Source organism: Molothrus ater, chromosome 2 (assembly GCF_012460135.2).
Source record: "Molothrus ater isolate BHLD 08-10-18 breed brown headed cowbird chromosome 2, BPBGC_Mater_1.1, whole genome shotgun sequence".
NCBI classification, from domain to species: Eukaryota; Metazoa; Chordata; class Aves; order Passeriformes; family Icteridae; genus Molothrus; species Molothrus ater.
In genome coordinates, this window is record NC_050479.2 from 28,857,450 (window position 1) to 28,881,495 (window position 24,046).

General features: G+C 40.8%; 1 protein-coding gene across 1 annotated transcript in view; it reads right to left on the bottom strand.

Moving 5' to 3' along the window:
- Nucleotides 1-19,297: 19,297 nt before the first annotated feature.
- MRPS9 (mitochondrial ribosomal protein S9) overlaps nucleotides 19,298-24,046 on the bottom strand; it is a 34,170-nt gene continuing 29,421 nt past the window's right edge. Inside the window, 4 exon segments of the mRNA XM_036391512.1 lie at nucleotides 19,298-19,506; nucleotides 20,902-21,071; nucleotides 21,908-22,016; nucleotides 23,415-23,583. Coding sequence (XP_036247405.1) covers nucleotides 19,415-19,506; nucleotides 20,902-21,071; nucleotides 21,908-22,016; nucleotides 23,415-23,583 — 540 coding nt within the window. The 3' untranslated portion in view covers nucleotides 19,298-19,414.

Sequence of the window (24,046 nt, forward strand, 5' to 3'; positions counted from 1 at the left end):
GAAAAGAAAAGAAAAGAAAAGAAAAGAAAAGAAAAGAAAAGAAAAGAAAAGAAAAGAAAAGAAAAGAAAAGAAAAGAAAAGAAAAGAAAAGAAAAGAAGGCAGGGGAAAAAGAAGGTTCCCTCAGTGCCTGCTCAGCTTTTAGGACTACCTTCTGGACTGGAGGCACACACCTATGCCACCAGGGCACTGAGAAGGGTGGTCCAAACAGCCAAATGAAATCTCTTCCCTCTTTGTCTCCTCTTTTCCCCTCGGCTCATCCATCTGCAGGCCTTGGGCTGCACTCTCAAACACAGTGATTCTCCTGTCACCCTGACCTCTCTGTGCTGGTGGCTGGGAAGGGACAGGGACTGTACCTGACTCATGATGTCTTTGTGCACAACCACAGCATCACTGTCTCAGTGAGATGACAAAGTTACACCACGCAGATTCACTAGAAAAATGACTTATTTACAACTTTAAAATATATACAAAAAGGACAATAACGAGCCTACTTAGTGATCATGAAACAGATTTAATGCCATTTAATTACTGCACCTGTATGACAAGGCAGAAGGAAAAATATAATTAAATTTCAGAATTAGAAAGAACAGGAAAAACAGTCTAATAATAGCTACTTCACCAATAAACATAAAGGTTATAAGTGGAATCCCCAGAATTTCAAAGTCAAAATATATTTGTAAAAGTGGAAAGGTTAGAAGGCAGAAAAATAATAATCAGGCAGCAAAAGGTAAATAATCCATTAATCATGCACATCTGCCGAAGTGACTGAGCGAGCAGGATGCAGGAGCTGCGGGGTGGGATGCTCGGGCCGCGGAGCAGCGCGGGCGGCGCCGGCAGCATCCAGCGCACCCAGCGCATTTAGCGCATCCCAGCCCTCCCAGCGCACCCAGCGCTCCCAGCGCATCCCAGCGCATTTAGCGCATCCCAGCCCTCCCAGCGCACCCAGCGCTCCCAGCGCATCCCAGCGCATTTAGCGCATCCCAGCCCTCCCAGCGCATCCAGCGTATCCAGCGCTCCCAGCGCACCCAGCACACCCAGAGCATCCAGCGCTCCCAGCACACCCAGCACACTCAGCGCATCCCAGCGCATCCCAGCGCTCCCAGCGCTCCCAGCGCACCCAGAGCACCCAGCGCTCCCAGCACACCCAGGGCATCCCGCGCTCCCAGCGCTCCAAGCGCATTTAGCGGATCCCAGCGCTCCCAGCGCATCCAGCACATCCAGCGCATCCAGCGCTCCCAGCGCCCCCAGCCCGGCTCCGCAGCGCCGGGAGCATCGCCTGCTAGCGGGAGAGAAACAGAGTCATTAGAAGCAGGCAGTAGGAACGGCTCCTGTGGGAATTGCTGTACTTACAGGGGAGAAGCACATGGTAAGAGGCAAAACTCAGCTGGCTGCGGCTGGACAGATGCCTGTGGAAAATCACGAGTGATGCAATGGAGAAGGCTGTAGGCAAAGGAATGTTAGCCAGCCTTTAACCACGGACATGGCAGCTTCACTCTGCCACTCACCTCCTTCAGCTTCCTTCCTGCAAAACCAATTTCGGGTCTCTGACATGCACGAAAAAGAAGGGTGTTGCCTTTTCACTGAGATTGGCAGCTTGCTGCATTTCCTTTGGATACATTTGGGGTTTAGGTCTATAAAACCCATTAATGCCCCCTGATGCCTTGTGGAGAATGGTGCCAATGGGCAAACCTTTTCAGGTGCATGAAGGAAAACAGACTCCATGCTCCTTAATGCCTGAGCACAGCATTGTCTGGCCCCACAGCACAGGGATGGGCACAGGGATGGGCACAAAAATGAAGCTTCTGCACACCTCACTTCCCACATCTAGGAACAACTGCTGCCCTGGTACCCACATTACTGCATCCCTGAGCAGACCTCCAGGGTTATGTTTCTGTTGAGGACTCTACTGAGATGTGAGATGTCTGTTGAAATGAAAGCCACTTTATCTTATTCTGCTTTGAAGCAGGAGGTGTTCTAATGTGAGTGTATCTTTTGGTCACCCTCCCCTGGTGTATCTCCTTAAGCGGCCCTGAGGTTGTGAAGGAACATTTGTTCCCTGGTCACTTGAATAACTCCATGTCTTGGCCCAAGGTATGGAATTGCTGTGATGCTCATTTTGCTTTGTGCTCAGGTGCTTTCCCTGGCAGCCCAACCAACTGTGACACACCCTGCCCTGAGGAGGCTTGCAGATCATGTGTTTCACTTTTGGATGTCAGAAGGGATGAGATACCACCACAAGCAGGGACCTACTGATGCAGCAGGGCAGGAAAAAATGTTACCAAAAAGGATGGTCTTGAACAAGGAGTGAAATCAGGTAATTCCTGTAAGCTCTTGCTCACTAGGTCTCAGAGAATAATGCCTTTGCACGAATTAGAACACATTTACAAAAGATACTTCCTTGTGCCCATTTTTGGACCAAACTCACAGTAAGAGGCTGATCCTTTAATAGAATTGCAATGCTGAGGTGCACAGAGGAGCCTGGTTTAGCAAAGCTTACTTACATGGAAAAGCATTATGATATTACAGTGCTTTGATAACCACCATGGAGATTTTTCTCAGAGAAAGGTAAAGATCTGGACTTGGGAAGCAAAGGGGTCTGGCACAAGAGCGCACGTGGAGTTTTTGGCAAGTGGGGTTTTTTCCTGCAGAAAATAGCTCCTTTGAGTACTCTAAGCAATGCAGAATAAAATATTTTTCATCAAAATTCTCTGGACTCTTGAAACGTTAAAAATGTGAAGTTGAGCTTCATGTAAGTTATTGGGCTGAAAATGTGCACAGGGAGCCATTGAGAACCATTTGAAAGAACATTTTGAGCTTAGACTATAAAGTAAACAAAGAGGAAATGGGTTTGTTCATTGAAGAAGAAGGAATTTAGTAGTTATCCTGTAACTCTAACTCACAGATTGGCTCCAGGACAGAACCACTCCACTACAAGAACACATACCAGGCTACTCAAAGGTCCACAGAAATATCTTTAATTCTTTTTCTTAAAGAAGCTTTTAAAAAGATACTTTAAAGTCCAAGGTTTTTTGTGTTTGGCCTAAGAAGCCTGAAAGTGTATCAAATTAATTGATGACTGTTAACTTAGATCCCTCTACTAGCACACAGACATATTTATTCTCAGTCTAGTTCCTGGATATTCTCCCTGCCAATGCTTAAGGCAAATCTTATTATTGAATTGAAAGCTGAAAAGAAGCTTCATTTTTATCTTAAAAATTAAAAAACAATATGTAACCAGGAGGCATGTCAACTTATCTACATTTCACCTTCAGTTGCAAGCAAGTGTTAATTAAACAGCCATCTTAATTCAGATGACATTAGAGAAATTATTTAGAAAAAAATAGTTCAGATGAACAAAGAAGATTGCCTAATTCAAGGAGTTGATGTAGAAACTCTAATAAATGAACTAATAAAAAAAATCATGCCCACTACCTTGAAAGTAGGGTTGTTTTTTCCTCTGTATTAACATTGCTGTGCTAAGCTGGTTCTCCTTTCCAGAGTGGTGGAACCATTGGAGGTCATTGTTAATTAATAGTTTAAAAGGATTGAAGATTCAGAATAAAAAAAATCCATAATCTATTCAAAATACAGCTGGATCATGCAGACCTGTGACGCAGCAATGTTAAAAATGCCATTGTTACAAAGCCAAAGGGGAACATTTGAGTTCCACTCTGCTGTAGGGTGGCAATTGCTACAGTGACCATAAAAGGGGCCAAAAAGAGCTGATAAACTGCAACAGCTGGGGTTTTCCTGCAAGCTTCAGATGGCAGCTTCACACACTGCTCCTGGGCTGGAAGCAGCAAAGTAGGACAGTGTGCATTTGATGTGCATGTGTGTTCCCCTTCTCACCAAATTAATAGAAAAATACGTGCTGAACCAATTTAAGAGGAATCTGCTCTTCACTTAAAAATTCATTCAAATAGAGGAAAACTCAACACGAGCAATGTAACATGGAGAAATATTTTTTCCATTTTCAAGACCACATGTCATCAACAGCTCATATGATTAATATCAGTGTAGCAGAAACTTGTTTCTATGGTGCTTTACTAGTACTCAACCACTACGATTTTATATTTAACAATAATTCCTAAGCCTACTTCTCTACCCGTGAAAGCACAGCAAGCCTCTTCTTGTAGCTCTGGTAACCTCTTCTGGATCCATTAACTTTGCCCACTTTCCCATCACTTCTCCCCAAGTCCTTTGCCTCTGATGCAAATAATTCCCAGTGGAAGATGCCCTATGATCAAAACCAGCTTTTAATCCCTGAATAAGGGCCCATGCAAATGAGATGCTCAGCTAAATAAATCCAAGCAGTAAAATAATGTCGTGGAAACAGACTCCCATAACCTGCCTTTGCTTTTACCCACCACTTGTCAGATATGATCACAACAATAGCAAATTAACTTTAGGGGAAAAAACACCCTGACAGGGCAAAGATACTTGGGCAATATTCAAATGAACCACTTAACCTTTTGGAACTAAAAGCTTCCTGCAATAATGACACATTAGTCATTAACTCAATATGTGCTTTGTTAAATATTAGACAAGAGCTCACATTCAATTTAGCTCTCACATATACTCAGCAACAAAGAGCCATCTGTGCTGACTACAATCTCCAGGATGGGAAGTGTGCTGTGAATGGCACTCCAGCCTAGTAAAACTCTGCTGTACTGGGGAAAAGTACACAGCAGCCAGTACAGCAGGGGAAAAGGTGATCCAGAAAGGAGAATAATCCTCTTCATGAGGCTGTTCTCCCTCCTCAGTGCTACTGATCCTGTGCAAGCACAGAGGAGAACTGAAATAAAGGAGCTGCATGTAGGCAAGCAAGGAGAAAGCTCTGCCCAAAGCAGGGCCCTGCTTGTGACACTCCAGGCCTTCCCCAACAGGCTGCATCATCTCATTCCTTACACTGGCAGCTGCCATTCACCAGGTCACTGGAAGGCACAAGCATCATACCAGAAGCAGAGCTTGCATGTGTCCCTGAGGCACTGACTTCCCTTGAAGCTGGGGAAAAAAAGGGGAAGAGAATGATGACTTTAAAATATTTGCCCAGTTAAGTACATGGACAAAAAAGCTGCATGAATGGGACCTATATATAAAGTGTTTTGAGTTCCTCTCCAAGTACAGGAAAAAAGGAAGAGTAGATTTACTGCCTGTGAAAAATTAATTTTTGTCTTCTTGTGTTCAGTGCAGAAAATTGTTGTGTACCCTCCTTACCCGCCGGCTCTCACTTCCTTAGCCCCTCCTGGCCCCCCAGCCACCTTGACTGATGTGCAGTTGTCAGCTGGTAGATAAAGTCAGCTGGGCTTCATTCATATCTTCTCCTGTGCTTGACATGAGGTAAAAAACATCCTGACAGACCTCTGCTGGCCACCTGATTTTAGCACAAAGCACATTAGTAGGTCCTCAAACAAAAGTCCTTCAAAATACCTAGGTCTGAGTCTTACTTACTACATGACAAAAAAAACTTCAAGATGAGTTCCTGGGCTATAAAACACCACATTTCTTTATTTTAAACATGTGTATTGATATATATATATCTATCTGTCTATCTATATGTAAATATATATATACATAAAAAATTATCATTATTGCTTGTGTTAAAATAAGAAATACTAGTTTTCTGTCACCACATGTGCTTCAAGAGCCTGAATTTTTCTTCTTGTTCCACAAGAACTCAAGAAGTGCTTTAGACAGCTCCTGACCAAGACAGAGTACAAGTGTTATCTTGTTTAGCTTTAATGATATTGCACAGGGCAAGGTCAGATATTTATACTGTTCTGTCAAGAGAAGAAAACTTATAAGCAATGAGATCTGAAAGGTTTCAGGCCTCCTGGGAATCCTCCCTGTAAAGATCACTGCAGCAGAGCCTCAACAAGAACAGGACAAAAGTATGTAGCAAGAGAAACAATGTTCCACAGCATAAATTTATATTTTCAATAATTTCTAAGACTTTAGAGTCAGAGGAATGTTTTTACAATTTCTACTGATCCCTCTACAGAAGGCTTCTCAACAGCACTTGAAAATTCAGAGGATTCTTCAACTTTACACGTTCCTGATTTGTGACATATCCAAACAAAGCAAATCTTATTTGAACAACTCAGTTAACTTTCTGGAAGTGAACTAAGTTCACTTAGTTAGATTTACAACTAAATCCCTCTACTGTGAGCCATGATTTCTGTATTTTTAGGGTTTCTGTGTGAGTTATTTGTTCCCTTCTTTCCAAGGACAGAAACAAGCTCTACTGAATCTTGGAAAGTCTACAGAAACTTTCCAGTTGCAGGCCATAGAAGTTTTCAGCTGGTGTCTTCTCCTTCTGCTGGAAGATGTCAGACAGAAACACACATGTTAAAAACAACTGAAATACAACAAGAGATCTGCTACAATTTATCCTATCCAGTATTTGTTACTGCAAAGATTTTTCTCAACTACTTTATAATATCTTGCCAGACACAGTGAAGAACTGAGAATGCATTGAATGCCAAAACATAAAGCTGAACAGTTCTTGTCACAGTACATTATGATATGATGATAGTGCTTTTTCTGAATTGTTCCATTAGAAAAGCTATTCTAAGGGGGAAAATCTGTGGTTAGCAGTCAAAATATTAGGAAGAATTCTTAGTAAATGACACCTTTAAAAGTCTACTAGAATAGCTATGGAGATTGCACACATATGGAAAAAAAAAAAACCAAAACCAAACAGTACCTGGGTTTGACTGAAAGATTCAATCTACGTTAGTGCTGTATAGCTGAATAAGGAAATATATATATTTTTAGAAACATTTATGGATTTGGACAATAATATACAGGGTTAAAGGTAACTAATAAAATGAACCTGTAACTGAGGATACATGCTTATACTGAGAAATATAAGCAGGCCCCAACCTGATAATTAGAAACTTTGGAAACATCAATCCAGCTGCAGTCATAGCCTGGAAACAGGACCTGAGACAAATGTTTTACTCTAGGTTACAAATGAGCACAGTGAATTTTAAAAACTCACACCACTTCATGCCATGAGGGGTTATTTGGGTTATGGTGACTGGTTTTACAGATGCACAAGTCTCTGTTCCCTATTACCATAGCACCTGGCATTAAATTCAAAACACAAATATTGAAGTTCAGTAGCAAAAAATCAGATCCCAACAGTTTTCTCTACTACCTGCAGATAATCTCTCCTTTCTGGAGAAAGAAAGCAAAGTTGTCCTGTCAGAGCCAGCACAAGATGGTTCTTGCTTGGAGAGGTACGGCAGGGTTGGAGGGTTGGATGCCAGGCAATCTACAGACACCATCCCTCTCCATCATTAATCCCTTGCAAGCTCTCATGGGGCACTGCCAGGCCCAGGGTTAAGGTCTGGTTAGGAGCTTCAAGGGTGTGAAACACTGAGATTTGGAGACTGAACAGGGGGCTACCATGGCAGAGCACTGTCCCACCACTGTGGGATGTTGCAGGTCAGTCAGTGGGGCTGGTGCCCTACCATCGACCCTCTTCATTCAGGGTACTTCAAGTGAGGGGAATGAATCAGAATTCTGGTTATTACTTAGGGTCTGGGTACTTTCCCCATTTAACAAACCACCACCCCTTGTATGTGTGAATTGATGATGGTATAAATGTTATATCTCAAATCTATAATTATATAGACTATATCTTAGCTATAGTCATTGTTATATGTGTAGTGAATTGTATTGAATTGCTTTGTAAATATTAAAGTACTCAATGATTAAGTGCTGCCAACCCCTTTTGCAACCTAATCTTTGCACCCATATTCTTGGCACCCTTTTGCATTCCTAGCCTCCATGTAAATCATTCCAAATTGCTTCTAGCTTTATCATCCTATGGATGCTTTAAATTGTCAGGTAAGTAATAGAGTGAACCTTGCCATCAAAATTTGTAAGTCATATTTTCACAAATTCATTTAAACACTGCTTTTGCCAATACCTTTGACAGTGTTTCTTTAAGTGGCCAAATCATTCAATCATGACAAAAATTCACTGCAGTAAACTCAAACAAGCCCAGAGGAGGATTCCAAGCAAGGTTTTCCACAGCTTTGCAATGAGTTTGCTGCTCATTTCTGAGCTGCTCAGAGGTGGCAACCAGCACCAGCTGCCCCAATGGGGACCTGCCTCCCTTCCCTGCACTGACACTTTCAGAAAATCTGGCCAGGACCATACTCAGAGAGCTCCAGGGCCCTGGGGCTTGGTTGGGGACTCCCACAGGGTCTACTGGAGGAAAGCTTCTCTATGTACTTAACTACGTATGGGGTATGGGACATTTGGAAAGGATTTTCATCTACTTTGGGACATTCCTGCTAGCTCTCAAATCTTGAAAAGGTGGGTTTCAACTTTGGCTTAAATATGCACTATGTATTTTATCAATGCATGTACTACACATATTTTTTATTTGCTTATATGTATATGTATATGCATATGCACCTATATGTAACGATAGAATTGTCATTATTAATGACTGATTCCTACAGAGAAGCAAACTAGGCATTGTGTGGATGTCTCATGTAAGTGTAACAAAGTTTTTCCAGATTTGGGGAGGGGGGAAAGGGGGAGAGGAGAGGGAAGGAAAAGAGAAACTGCATGTGAACATTTTTGTTTGGGGGGATTGAAGGCATTTAAGGGACCTTTACAAAAATCACATATAAGAGACCTCTCGTTCATCTTGCAAATAGTACAAGAGCCTGCAGGAAATGATAATTATCTCCTACTACCACTTGCTGGTACACTATAAAATATTCTTTTAAAATATCTAATGCGTTGAGGTGTGTCAAGTAGCTTTTTCACCACATGATGTGTGATAAACAGGATATCTCTCGTAATCAGAAATCTAAAGCACGCGGGATGTGAAGTTTAAAAGAGCAGTGTTTTTCCTTAAATGAATGTAATCAATGTGCTTATTAGTTTGCTGCAGCAGAAGGAGGGAGTGGGTGGGTGTTTCAGAGTTGGCACATGTCTATTTGGCAACAGTGAATAGCCTGAGTGTTTATAGAGAGAGCTCTGTGGAATCCCTAGATTCTGCAGATTTTCTTACCAATTTTGTCTCAGATAATTAAGGATTTTAAATAATAAAAGAAAAAGTTAAAGAGGAAGTATGAGCTCCAGCTGGATCAAATAAAAAATAATAAAAAAGAAAGAAGGGTGTTTAAATTCTCAATATTGCCTTAAAACTAAAAATCAGCACTAAGGCACAATTTGGCTCTTAAAAGTAACTATGGAAAACTGGCACCTGCTTCCTCAACAGATCTCCTCCCTGGGTGTATCCAGAGATATATCTTCTTAAAGTAGTGATTTAAAAAAGTTTCTACAGCTGTTGGACCTGCAAGACACAACCCATAAATGGGACAGGACTGAGGGAGAGATGTCCTGGTCCATACCGGGCTGAACTTCATCACTTCACTGACACTGCAAGCAACAATCCCCATGTCTCGAAATCCCACCCTCCTCTGCGAGTAAGAATAAAAGGTTACAGCAACCCTAAAATGAGAAAACATATGTAAGTTTGCACAAATGCAGGTGAGCTGCTCTCTGGTCATGACTGGGAATAACTGTGGCAGACTCCAGCTGGACAAAGCTTCTCTTTGTCAGGCAGGACAGCTGAGGCTTAGGCACAGCATCACCTGTGGGAGGAAACTTCTCCCTGCAACAACCTGGCCATGGTTTTAGTGCCTCTTTCATGCACACCACAGCCAGCTCGGGCACCAGTGCTGACATCAAGGAGGAGGGGAAGACACAGAGAAAGGATCTAATTCAGTTTTGAGGAATGATATACCACCACCCCCCAAGCAGTGGTCATTCATGGCGTCTCCAGCATTGCTAAGGGCAGCAGAAACAAAAGGTCTGACCTGTCCTCCTGTCCCATCTCTCCTCCTTTCTGTAGCTCAGCCTCTCATCCTAGAAACACAATTCTCTTTCATCTACAGCTCCAAAAAGCCACAGGCCAGTTTTGAGCATCAGCTAAAAGCTGTGCAGCCATTTAAGGTTCAGTAAGTCCTAAAAGCCAATTGAACTGAGAACCCCCTCGGGGGTCTTTTGGCAGGCTTGGAGCAGGTGAGGAGGTTGTGCTTCCCTTCTCTGAGAGCAGCACCTCTGGTGTCATCAGAGACAAAGACTTAGCTCAAGACAAAGCATGAAGGCTGCAGCAGAAGCTGCAAGCTGCCTCAGAGCAGCTATGAGGATGGACAGACAGGGCCAGGGTGACTGACATTAGCATGCTTATATCTGGATTCTCTTCTGAAATCTTGGACACTGCAATGAGCTGAACAGATCTGTGCCATTGCCTCTGTTCAGGTATCACCAGATGCCTGCAGCCCATGGTCAGGCATTAAGCAATTTCTCAGTCACATACAAGCTCTGGAAAGAAGCAGGAGCTGAACTCTGTGCTTGCCCAGCATCATAACAATTTCCTAATTGCAACTTGATTCTGAATTGTTCCAGTCCTTATAGCTAAGTCATGACCATAGCAGAGTTGTCAAATTAGCTCAAGGAATTATTTATTTAGTTAAATCAGAAAGAATTACATATCTTCCCTAGTTCTAATAGATCTAACTAAGTGTGTAATACCTGGATGCAAATGTGTGTTCATGTATACATCTATACAATACACTGATCAAACATTACTTTATTATTAGGTGTTAACATCAGGTTGACCACAATCTGTTTCCTGCTTCTACTCTGACTGAAAGAGATTGATACTCTTGGGCAATTTATTCTTTTGGCAGTTATATTAAATTAAAAGCTAAGCCATACCAGCAGTAACTCAAAATAGGGAAAAATCTGTATATTGTAAAGATGCTATATCTCATTCTGTCCAGTCAGTGACTAAACGAATTAGATTATATTCAATAAAACAAAATATATTTCTTAAAACGCATACCTACTAGGTGCACTTTGCCCCTTTTTCTTTTTAAAATTTAATGTTCAAAAGTTACACTGAGCCACTAAACCATACAACTCTAAGGCTATGTGTAATCTTAATTCACACATCACAGGTCTGTGCCAGACCCCCACAAGGGAAGCTCCTGCTATCATGAAGGCAGCTCATTCACAAACATTGGCATCCTCCTCCTTCCCCCAAAAAAGAAAGATCCTGTGGGTTTTTTTATCCCCTCCAAGAGCCATGCTCATGCACTGGTATCAGACCCAATGTCCAATGCCAGTTTAAAGCAATCTTTGCTTTAAAGCCATTGCACTGAGCCCTCCCTGCCTTAGAGGCATCCTCCCTCCTGGGGAAACACTCTCAGGGATCCAGCAAGGGACCCCAAAAGGCACAGCAAGGCTTGCAGCTCTCTCAAGGTGTTCAGGGCTCAATGCCACATCAAAATGGGCGGTCACAGCTCCAGAGGCTTTGCCAGCTTCCAGAGCCTCACCAGACCCTTCTGATAAACAGCTGCAGAGCATGGAGGAGCCTCTTGGCTCAAGATATTTCTATCTGGTGTATGCAGAGGGAGAAGGGACAAACCTCCACCTCATTCACTCTCCAGTGAACTGGAAAATCTGAAGGAGTGCAGCCCATAAACCACACTGTGCTACAGGCATTGACAGGAGTTCACCCAAGGGATCTTAAATCCTTAAAAATATAAGGACCTGATGTAAAGGTTTCCATTGACTCCAGATCAGATCCTGAGTGTAGCACACAGTGGGATATTATCTTAGGCAAGTCCACAACACTCATCTGCAAGAGTCAGGCTGAGGAAAGAGGTGTTGAGCATCCTGAGCTGTGGGGTACATCCAAAGCCCCATCCCACAGCCTTTCTCAGCACCCACAGCATCTGGACTGAAACCATTTTAAATCCTATCCTTCAAAGCACTTTCCCAACTATTCAGCTTTGGCAGTGACCATTTTCTCATGAGATTTTGATTACCCCTACCATTTCCATGACCATCTATTATAAATAATGGCCATGCACAGAAGTGTGTAGGTGAAGCACATTAATTTTGATACTGCAGTGTGATGGGGGCATGCAAAGCTGCTTCTTTGGAAAGGTCCCTCCTCCCCTCCTATTTTGATTTTTCTGCTTCTATACTTGATGACTAGCAATAAAAATGGGTAAACAAAGATCCAAGGGAAATGAAACTACATCTGCAGAACATTCAGAGCCAAAATACACAAGGTGGATAATTTGCATGCTGTATGTAAAAAGTAGTTATGCAGCTTTCTTCCTACTCTTTACATCTCCATAAAACATAATAATAGATTTCTAATTATACATCCAAATAATAGGCAAGCTGCAAGATGCTGGGAGAAAATTAGAAAGGGGGAAAGAAACTAACCAAAGGTACAGATGTAACGAGGGTAGTGACATTTCTATAAAGACGCTTTAATGGTTGTTAAGTAGTCATTTTGAAACAGAAAATTTTTAAGTGTCCTAATAGTTTTCATTTTCAAACAATTTGCTGTGCAGTTAAGTGATGTCAGACTACAAGCTGCAATCTACTACAATGACCAAAGAAGAGCTGTTTTCATACCCATCACAATATATAATTGATTCCTAAATTGGTTTTCTACAAAAGAAACCAATCAGATTTATGCCAAATTTAGGCAGTGGATGAAGTCTTGACTTTTGATGTTAAACATCTGATAAACTTTATGCTAACATAACAAGCTACAATGAATGATAAGTTCCTTAACATAAAAATAAGCTCACAGTGGATCATGAAACACAGCCAGTGTCCTCTTTTTATTGGCAAATAAAATCAGCTGCATTGATGTATGGAAAGGGTACATCCTCTGCCCTGACACAATGGGAGAGTTTCAGCCAGCAGTTCCTCCCTCCCACAGCGAAACGCTTCCCTGACTTTGTCCTGCCAACCTGAGAGCAGCCCAGCTGCCAGGTGGGGGAGATCTGGAACCCCATCCTTCATGAATGAAGGGTGATATCCCAAATAGCTGAAACACTAGACACCATCACTGCATCAGTCAGTGCCACAGCTTCCACACTGAACAGCAATTCACCCCCTGAGGTGGCTCCTTTCCTAGGGCTTCTCCAGAATTCAGCAGCAGGGCTGGCCTGGTGCTCCTGGAAGCTCAGCTGCCCCTGACTCTCTGCAGCTGCTCTCTGCTGTTCTGTCTCCTGCCCAGGTTTTGTTTATATTTTGCAGTACCTTCATGAGGCAGCTGCTCTGCACATTCCTGGTCTGAGGCAGGAGTCTTCCAGAGGGTGAAGTGTATGCTTTGCACTCAGCCCATCAATATCAGCTCGATCAGCACACCTGCTGCAAACAGCTATCCCTGATGAATTAAGGCAGAGATCACACAGAAATCTGGCTGTTAGAGAAACAAAGAAGCAAATGTCTTTCTAGTGAAATTTTCTAGATATTGTTTTCCTTTCTCACTTTGCCCTAGTCAAATAAAATCATTAAGGATCTTCACAACTTGAGTACAAATGAGTCTTTCAGCTTTGGAAGCATGACTTAGAGAAGAAAATAATATGCCCACTTGCTTAACCTCTGAAATTATACAGAGTTCAGAGGTAATAGAGGGGGAGGAATAAGAATAGGTCTCAATGTGACTTTGTCACAGGGAAGGAAACTGAGGGAAGCTGAATGTTAAACCTGTGTCAGCTCTCCTAGCAGAAGCAATAGCTACCAGAGATATCTCAGATGAAAGATGCAGGAGGTACTCCTGTAGCCTTGGCTCAAAAAAATCCAAGAGATGCCAGCATGCACGTCAAGGTCTCACTAAAGAACATGCTTTTAAATTCCTAAGAATTTACCTGCAGCTGATTAAGGAGAAAAGGAAATTCCTCACTACCTTGTGGGCAATAACAGCTCCTTGATCTCTATTACATGAGCAGGGGCAGCCCTTGCTTCAGCATTGCTGGGGTCCCTCCCCACCAGAACACTCCAGCCTCAGTGAGATCTTTCTGAGCTTCCCTTGCCTCTCACAGCAAACCCAAACCCACCAGCAGCATGCCTGAACTGCAACACACCCTGCAGCAGCTGCCTGGGCCCTTCCTCAGCTCTGCCCAAAATTTATTACTGAGATGGGGGTGTCCAGCTCGGGTTGAGCATGACAGGTGACACGTAGCAGAAAGGTGTAAGATCCTGACAGCCCAGCTGCCCTATGGTTTTATTTGTGAGCTGAGCAAGGAGGATATTGTGCAACCATGTGCTCGCATTCTCCTTTTGCAATGAAGTTGAAGGAAGCAGATGTTTTGTCTCACACAGCCCTGTCAGTATTCATGTCACAGCCTTCTGGGGCATTGCTGCTCCTGCCTAAGAGCACTCTGTGAGGATTTTGCTGGCTCACCTCACACCTGCAGCAATGGGCATGCCGTGCTCAGACCAAGGGTGAGGAATTTTGTAAGACAGAGACACAAGGTCCTTTACAAAGCAATGACCTCTTCCTTCTCTGTTACACAGTCTGTAACAATATTCCTACCATTTTGGTAGGCAATTGTTGACAATGGATAATCTATACTCATTCTTGCTTTGTAAAATATTTTCCCCTAAAACCTCAGTTGATGTTATATGAATACAAGTTTAAACCAACAAAAATATATTGTTGATATCTCCACCAGTACAAAAGCATTACAGCTGCCACTGCCCATATGCAATCTTGCACTCAAGGAATTAGGTTTATACGGCCCAAGTTTTAGGGGTGCCACCAATCCAAATCCTGTAGGGCTACTCTAGGACTTGAAATAAGAACTGCACCAAGATATGCTGTAACTCTTTTGTAATAAAAATTAGTGTAATCAATTTTTTCTTAGTATTATGTCACTTACAACAGTTATTAAGGCAAAGTACTACCAGGCCAGCAGGAAAGGGTCAGGACCAGTTCTGGAACCAAGGAGAGTTTGCTTTTGTTGACCTCAGAGGCAAATCAGCACTTTTAGAAAGATTCAACCATCTTGCACCTCCTGCTAATTATTCTCAGTCTGAAGTTGCTTTTGTGATGTACTAGTCTGCTCAGGACGTGTGACAAGCACACACTACTCTGCTTGCATTTTTATGTCAGTATCATCAGCATCTGAATGTGACATTTATTAAAATGATTAAGAAATAGTCAGGACACACCTTTAATACCTCAAAGATTCAGTGTGTTGAAATACACTGTGCTGGGAGTGGAGCACTCAAGGTTTTCTTCCTTCCTTCAAATTGAGCAAGTTCCCAGCAGAGCAGCAGAGTATCCATCACAGCTGATGGGGCTGGTAACTAGGAGAGAAATGGCAGGTGGACTGGAATTGCCCACCAGACTTCAACACTTGGGTATTTAATACTGAGAACTAACAGAAACCTAAACCCATTACTGCCCATTTGTTTGCTTGCTTTGTTCTGCTCCCACACTGTTTATGTGGGCAGGTACACAGGCAGTGATTTATGTTTACTTGTTTGTCTGGACATTTAGTAAGATACCACAACTTATATCCACTGTGTGCTAGCACAGCATTAAAAAATGCTTTCAATTCCAGCCCATAAAATTTTATCCATATAAAATATCAGAGAATACTCAGAAAATTAATTCCAATATTTACAAGAATTTTATGAAACTGCACAGATAAAACAGTTTCAATAACAAATCTCTCTCCCTTTAGCCAAAACTGATTTCTGACATTTTATTTAAGTAATTATATTTATTATGTTATGTATATGTTTGGTATGAGAATTTTAAGGGTAGGTTGGGGTTGGACATAAGGCAGAAATTCTTTACAATGAGGGTGGTAAGATACTCAAACAGGTTGCTCCAAAAATTCATGGCTGCCCATCCCTGGAAGTGTTCAAGGCTGGGTTGGATGGGGCTTTGAGCCAAGTGGAAAGTGTCCCTGCCAATGGCAGGGAGAGTCAAATTAGATAACCTTTGAAGGTCCCTTCAACCAGAACCATTCCCTGATTTTTGATGACTGGCACAATGCTACAGTACCATTTCCAGGCTTCAAAGAGCAGCTGGCATTTCTTAGCATAATGTACTAATAATTTGAAGGTATTATTTGCACATTGAAATTAGATTGCTGAAAACTAGTATTAATGGGCACTTATTATTTCTCACTAAAACCTTTTCTCTTGTCATGAGAAAAAGAAGTCCCGGAAAGACAATTCGATTATACCCTTTTGAAACCCAATACATTTATTCTCATATTAACCTGTGGTTATGGAAGCAGCGTTCATGAGGAAGATTCCTCCTTTCCTTCCCAAGCATCCTCATCCCACTCCCGGCGCCGCATTCTGTTGCGAACTGCGCCACCTCGTGGCGGCGCGGCAGCACTGCCCGCAGCGGGGCCAGCGAGGCTCTGCCCGCAGAGCAGACAAGCCCGAGGGAACGGGACAAGCACCAGAAAGCGCTGGCACAGACAACTTACAGAAAATTTTGGCATTTTACAGCAAAACCATCAGTTCGGTGGAGAGGAACGAAAAACAAAAATAGCCTGGATGAATCAACATTGCCCAAAAAGCATGGAGGGCTTATTTCTTTTTGCCCACATTCAGAAAATATTTTAATGTTCAGGGTATAAGCATCTGTCACAGGACAGTAAATTATGGAATCTTGCTGGTAAGATAGATTGTTCCACATTGAAAGTGTTCAAAACTGAGACCTAAGAAGCCTGGCTTGAACAGAGAAGCCAGGTGTTCAGGGCTGCTTCTCTCAATAACTTTGGAAATGCAGTGGAGTTAAGAGGAGCAAGAAGGTTAAAACAGATTATTCAAATTGCTGAATTGATTCTACTGCTGTGCTGCTGTCATAAGCAACAAATAACAACCCTGATAAATTTGTTTCTCCCACATGATACTTATTCTGATGTCTGGAAATATGAGTGAAAAAATGCTAGTTTCACCTTTTCATCAGCTTTAACACTACAGATAATAGTAATCTTTCTTAATACAACAATTTAACTTTCTAACTCCTAAGTGTTGACACATATTGCAGATGATTGAGAGGAACTTCCTACAAATGAAAAAACTGTACAATTCTGTGTTGTTTTTTTTTCTCTTTTAAAAATGCTTTTTGCCTCACTTTCAGATTTAGTTGAAAGCCTGAGTTGGTAGCTATTAAGCAAGTGACCTGGCTGCATAGGACTAACTAGTATTCCTAGTGACTTTCCTAAAAAGTTGCAGTAAATTCTGAAACTTTATCTCATTTTCCTTGCTCAGTTAAAACACCAAAGGCCATGGTCATACTTTTTTGAGAGGTAAAACACTAATAATTCCTTTAAAACATGATAAAAGACTTTGCATGTTTTAAGTGCTGATAGGCTGTTGCACTTGTAGCTTCTTGCCTAGTAATGAGGCAAGTAATGTGGCAACACTGACCAATTCTCATTTGAGAAAATGATACAAATTCTACTATTTAATCTTTTTCATTATCTTCTTCAGCTAGCACCTTCAAGACCATGTGATTATGTTCATTTCATCATGTGAGCACAGCAAAAGGATCCCTAGGTACCTGCGCCAGCATGGGTGAATGTTTTTATTACAAATCACAACTTCTACTGATACATGACATAGTTATTTTGCTACACACAAGCAATTCAGATTTAAAGAAGTGCTAGTTAAGCCTTTCTGTATTTACCTTAGTGTAGAATCTCTCATGTAAAACTTTCATTTGTTTTTTCAAAGGGAGAGGTGAATTGCCTCAGCTGTTGAATTCAATTTAACCAGTCACAGAATCTTCTGCATTGGAAGAGACCTCTAAATTCAGAGTCTGACCATTTACCCAGCAGAGCCAAGTCCACCACTAAGCCATGTCCCCAAGTGCCACTTCCCCATGTCCTATAAATACCTCCAGAGATGGAGATTCCACCACTTCCCTGGACAGCCTGATCCAGTGCTAGACAATCCTTTAGGTGACGAAAGTTGTCCTCATATCTAATCTAAACCTCCCCTGGCACAACTTTAGGCAGTTTCATCTCATTCTATCACTTGCTACTTTGGAAAAGAGGCCAACACCCAACTTAATACTACATCCTTTCAGGTAATTTTAGCCTCATGTATTCACCTTAGCAATGAGGAATCTTGTCCAAGTTTACAGAGTATTCTCATAGAGCAAAAGTTAAAAAGAACAGGCTTTGGGAAGAGGAATCACAAACATGTCAGTCAAGAATGCATACCCAGTTTCTGACCTCCTCTGTTTTGCTCAGCTGGTGAGGTCTATTCATTTGTTGCCCCCCTGAATGATGCTTGGGAAATAATGACTGTACACAGCACTTATAGTTGCTTATCACCTGCAGTGACCTGCTGGCACCCTTTGTGACCTCTGAGGTGTGGCTTTTGGTATGACCTACAGCAAGTAAGAAGCAGAGCAGGTACTCTGGTGCTTAAAAAAATCTGGCTGGGAGAAAGAATTCCAAGTACTGAAGTGTTCTAAATTAAAAGAAAGCTGGAAAGTGCCCTGTTGTTAAAACTACTGAGTTGTGTTTTTCTGCTTTTCCTGGTGAGATAAACTTTATCTTCTTTTTTGCTGTGGTCCACTTCCTACAGGACAGATGAAGAATATGCTCTTCCTTGAAAGTATTTGACCTCTGTCCCAAGAAGGAAGTTGGCAATAAACCAAAACCTTAAGCTTTTGGGTGAGCACTGTAACCACTAATCTATTTTGGAAGGCTGCAATTATAGACAGGAGGTGGGCAGCACTGTCATCACCTCCTGCTTCTGATTTTAAAACAGAAAAGTTATGACTGTATTTGGCAAAGAGTCCAATGCTATCTTTGTGCATTAGCCATATTCGGAGCACGCCTCCTTGAACAGGCCCCTTGAGATTTAAGGGGTGGAGAAGAGTGTTCTAAAAGACAACTTCAGCTTAATCCCTCCAGCTCTTTCTGCATTTGGGGGAAGAACAGAAAAACTGACTCCTCCAGAGGATGATTCAGAGAACCTAAATTTAGGTACTTGTTCTGAATCACTCCCTAGTTAACCTGGGGAAGCTTCCTGGAGACAACTGATTCCACAGGCAAAGGTTATCCTCTGTGACAGTTCCTCTCTCAACATCCCCTCAATTGTCACTACTATTCTCACTGGCTTCTCAACTCCACCACAGTTTAGGCAGGAAGTTGTTGCTTATCCTCAGATACCTGCAAGGCACAAAGGGAGGCACGTTGAAGATGTCCAAATACCCGGTTAGGAGCTGCCTAATTTCAGAATTTAAACTGCCAAATCATCAAACAAACTGATTTTTAGAAGTTATAATCCACCAACAGTTTCATAAATTGTTATTGACTTCAATGAAGTTAAGATGCAAAGTTGGCACTTGGCGACTATTTTAAATTTAGCATTCCATCAAATTGCACCATGATTTTCCACAATTTTAAATAAAATTAGAGTTGTTTGTTGCTCTTTAAACAGAAGACATAATAATTATAAAGGGGAAAAAAGGTCTTTATTACTAAATATATTCATACAACACTTTTAAAGCATAAATCAGTATGTTTTGAAATTGTGGTAGCACTTTGGCACTCTTTAAATTCTCAAGACTTATCGCTTTTTCCAGGTGAATTTCCGTCTGGGTCCCTCTTGACCAGGCTTTTTTCGTTCCTTCACACGTGGGTCAACTGTCAGTAATCCAGCTACAAAACACAGAAAAACACCCATTTATTTACTGCTACCAGTTAATATTACAGGTATGCTAAGTGTGAGCAAATAACTCTGAGTTTCACTAACATAATTTGTATCATCCAGAGGGCTAAAGGTTCAGAAATACAAAACACTCAAAGGAGTGTCATCAGATCCTCTAACTTCTCTTTAGTAACTGAACTTCATTCATATTTTCCTTTACACACCACTAAAATAACCACCCATTGTTTCTTATCTACCCATATTGCTTAAGCCCTTAAAGCAGTGATCTTTAAACTTTTTTGATCACGCAGTCCTAGCAGCATTTTTGAGCATGTACTCCCAAATATATGTATTTATTCACTTATGAATTATATACAGCACATTCTTACTGAATCCCAACGGATCAGTTGCACATTCCCCATTCTGAGGACCACTGTTAAAGTGGTATACTTATATATAAGTACAAATACATTTATATATATAAATATACTTAAAAGTGTATTTGGCAATGTCCCAAACATGTTCACAATTACCTGATCTCAGTAAAGATACCAAACTCATTACAATGTCTATTTCTAAGGGTTTTCCTAGCAAGTTATACTTGCCAGTGTTGAAAAGGTACAGTCAAAGAAACCTGCAAAGCATGAATACAGCTTTTGTTTCATGGCTGGCAATACAGTGAAAAAATCACAGCTGTTCTGCCACTAATACAAGCAGGTATTCTTGCTGCTAGTCCAGAAAGAGCATAGTTAAAAGCTTACAGTTAATAACACTGCATTTGCTGAAATAGCACAGACATCTCATCACCGAGAAGCATCAAATCCTGCAGTTATCTAAATAAATTCTATCTTATCCTAGGTAACTTGTAAACACTAAATACTGCAAGAGAGGAAAGAAGCTCCCTCAGTTTGGCTAGTTGCATGCAGTATGTTGCCCATTACTCTCTTTTCAAAGCCAACATTGCTCATTACTCTCTCTTCAAAGCCAACCCTCCAGCATTTATGTTGAAGAAAACTTTTTTAAAACATGAACAAGACACAACCAGCGAAGTAAAACAAACCACTATCTCAGTATCTTACAGCTCACTAATGTCTGATCCAAATTTATTTAGTAGTGAATACACATTCATGTTTTGTGATTCTATGTTGAGGCAATATAAGCTGGTTAATAGACCTAAAAGAGGTCATGAACAGATGGAAAAATGCTTGAGAAGTCATCCAATACGTACACAAAGGATGCTAGGAAAAAAGTGAAAACAGTCTATAAATCAATGCACATCCCTTTCATACAATACACAAGGTTTCACTGGGATTATTTACTCAAATCTGATCCTTAATGATCCTTGTATTAATTCTGTTAATTACCAGAAACACATTAAGAAACACTGAAATCATTTCAATTCCTACCTTGCCTCATGAATTCCACCTCCTTTTCTGTCACAAAACTCCTCAAGGCTCTTGCAGAGGCTAAACGTATTGCTCCAGCCTGTGCAGATCTTCCTCCACCAGAGACTGTGCAAACCATATCATGTTTTCCAATTCTGCCAAGAAACTGGAAAGGGAACAATAACTGTTCCCTAAGGGAAAAAAAAGAAGAAAAATTTAAAAATTCATGTGCATAAAGTTCTATGCTATGCACATTTCTTATCATTGTATATTAAAAAACATAGTTAACTTTTGGGCAGAGATCCAGAAAGACATTCATATCTCATCCAAATCAATAGGAAATTAGCAGCTAGGAGCATATTCCAACTGCCAATGGTACATACTTTAAGTTCAGTTTTACAACTACTTTTATTCCACTACTTCTCTAAGGAAGCCAAGATCCATCAGCTCTGGATATTGAAACTGAGCAACCTCTCCCTTTATTCTTGAGCTTAAAAATCACAATATAAAATAAAAACAAAAATCACATTAGGAATAGAAACTTTATGTCAGCCTAATGAGAAGTCTTCTCTATATCAGACTGTGCACATCCTCCAAAATCTGAAGCTTTATATGAAAAGCCTCACCTTGTTTGCTTCCACTATGTTACTGTACACCAGAGTAATTACACATGCATGCAATTTGCAAATCTCTTGCAAAACACTTAGAGATGATAATTATTATTATTAATTTTTAAAATAAATTTCAAGCCCTTTCTAAGGGGACTAAAATTTGAACTATTAGAACACTCCATGCTCTTGGTTTTTGCATCCCTTCAGAAAAGGTGAGGCAAGGAGCACAGAGCAAGGCTTGCCTATCAGTAAACTCCTGAAAATTAGGAGGAAATGTAAGACACATTTTTATGAAACAGATAATTATACAGAGACAAGAACATAGAATCAACATAGCATCAACGTGTAACTGTATGGCATTACTTTTGCTGGAATAATTTAATTACAGTAAAGTACAGCTTTCATAGTGCTCTCACCTGTCCTGCAGCACTGGGAAGTAATGTAAAATGTCTATTCCATTCACTGTAATTTTTCCAGTCCCACTGTCATAAACTACTGCAGTAGCTCTGGCAGTTTTTCTTTTACCTTAAAGGAATGAAACCAAATCTTTTATGAGGCTTCAATATTCTCCAGAATTTCAAGTGCCCAAGTAGCTAAACAAATCTCATCACATTCATACAGTGCCAGCTGTTTGGTTTTACAGGCTGAGGTAAGAAAAAAAAAATGCAAACAAAGAACAACTATCTTTCAATATATTTTAATCAATGTCTGTTAAGTGGGGGAGAAGTGTGTGTTGGGAAACCAATCTCCTTCAGCACAAAGGAAGCAATCATTCTGATAAAGGAATTATGAAACAAATAAAACATTCTTCTACATTTTGGGGGTGATGGGGCACAAACAAGACTGGTTTTGAACTTATTAAACCTGGTGGCTTTTCTCAAATCACACGGGTTGCATGCTCATCAAACTTCATTAACTACTGTTCTGAAGATACTACTGAAAACCAGTGCAAATTAAATCACAGTTTGTGCTGCTCTCACATCTTTGCTGTCATGTAACCTTGAAGACAACCCAGGTAAAGCAGCTCTCCAGCCATTCTGCCCCGCAGATTCTCTGGGACCTTTGTTCTTATTATCATCTGCTGCCTGCTGCATAATACCCATCATCTCTAAGATTCCTCTTAAATGTACAGCATAAAGTGTGTGTGCACACATGCTTTGTCCAGAAAATCATCAGCCTTTTCTATACACATTTGTCACATTTTTTCTATGCACTCATTCATATCCTGTATCGCTTCCCAGCTGTGTGTCTCTCCAATGAAAACATAACAGCCTGTGTTTAGAAGATACAGAGACCTTCATACTTTTGTCTAACATCCCCTGCATCTCAGTATGAATGATCAATATCCCATTGTCCATCTCTGTCCCGTATTTAGAAATTTCCTCTTCACACTTTCCTAGGTGTTTGTAAATATCCAAATGCCTTGCTATTTATTCTTTGCATCTTCAAAGTTCCCCTTTGCTGGACTGCCAACAAAAATCATGATAAAGGTTACTCACTAGTCTAAGCATGCCATTTTTATACTAAGCAACAACACTGTTACATCCATGGAACTATTCACATTTGTTTGTGCATTCCTCTACTCTTTATGTTCAGCAGTCAGTTCTGCCCAAAAATCAAAGTCCTTTTGTATCCTACAACCTGTAACCCAATGGGGTCCTCTCTACAGAGCTATCACTGTATAAAAATACATATAAAAAATAGATGATAGTAGTCTGGGCCAAAAATTTGTACTTTCTGACCAGTCCATGTCTTAAGTTGGTTTTCCATAACATCACTAACATCTATACATGCAGTATACATATATATATGAGCATATAAAATTAAGTAGTGACGCTTTCAGCAGTGTTGTACATTATATAAAGAAAGTGGTGTGAAGAGGAAAAAAGTCTGCATTGTTACAAATCAACAAGAAATTATTACCTTCCCCAGTGCTGAAGGCCACTCCTCGCTCGTCATGCTGCAAGGGCTCAATAACCACCTTCTGCAACTGCACAGGAACTTCTTTGGAAAACTTCTGTATATACTTCTCCTCGATGTCAGCACATGGCAATGCCACCAATTTTTGTAAGAGTCGAATAAATCTTGAGTACTGTAAGACAACAAGACTTCATTAAAGTATGCAAGTGTAATTGCATTCGCGAAAACTTTCTATTTTTATTTAATGGATCTTTCCTAGTTCACTTTTATTGATGATTTTTGACAAGATGACACTTTTGCACCTACATGCTGATTTAAGAACAGCATGCAGTTGCATCATTTTCTGTGTGACTAAAGACATCTAGTTCTTTCTTCAGAAAACAATTAAACTTTACTCCAAAGCATAACCAACCCCTTTTTAATAAAGGATTACTGTATTAGAATGAAGTTCATCTCACTTAAAAGAAAGAAAAAAAAACATTGGAGGGGTGTCTTAATTATTTTATTATTGTCTTATTAAAATAGGAAAAGATTTTCACTTGCTTTTTAGTAAGTCAGCATATTCACTGATTTGGAAATAATTTTATTTCACTGAACTGAATCTCATAAATGATTATATTTCATAACATATACAA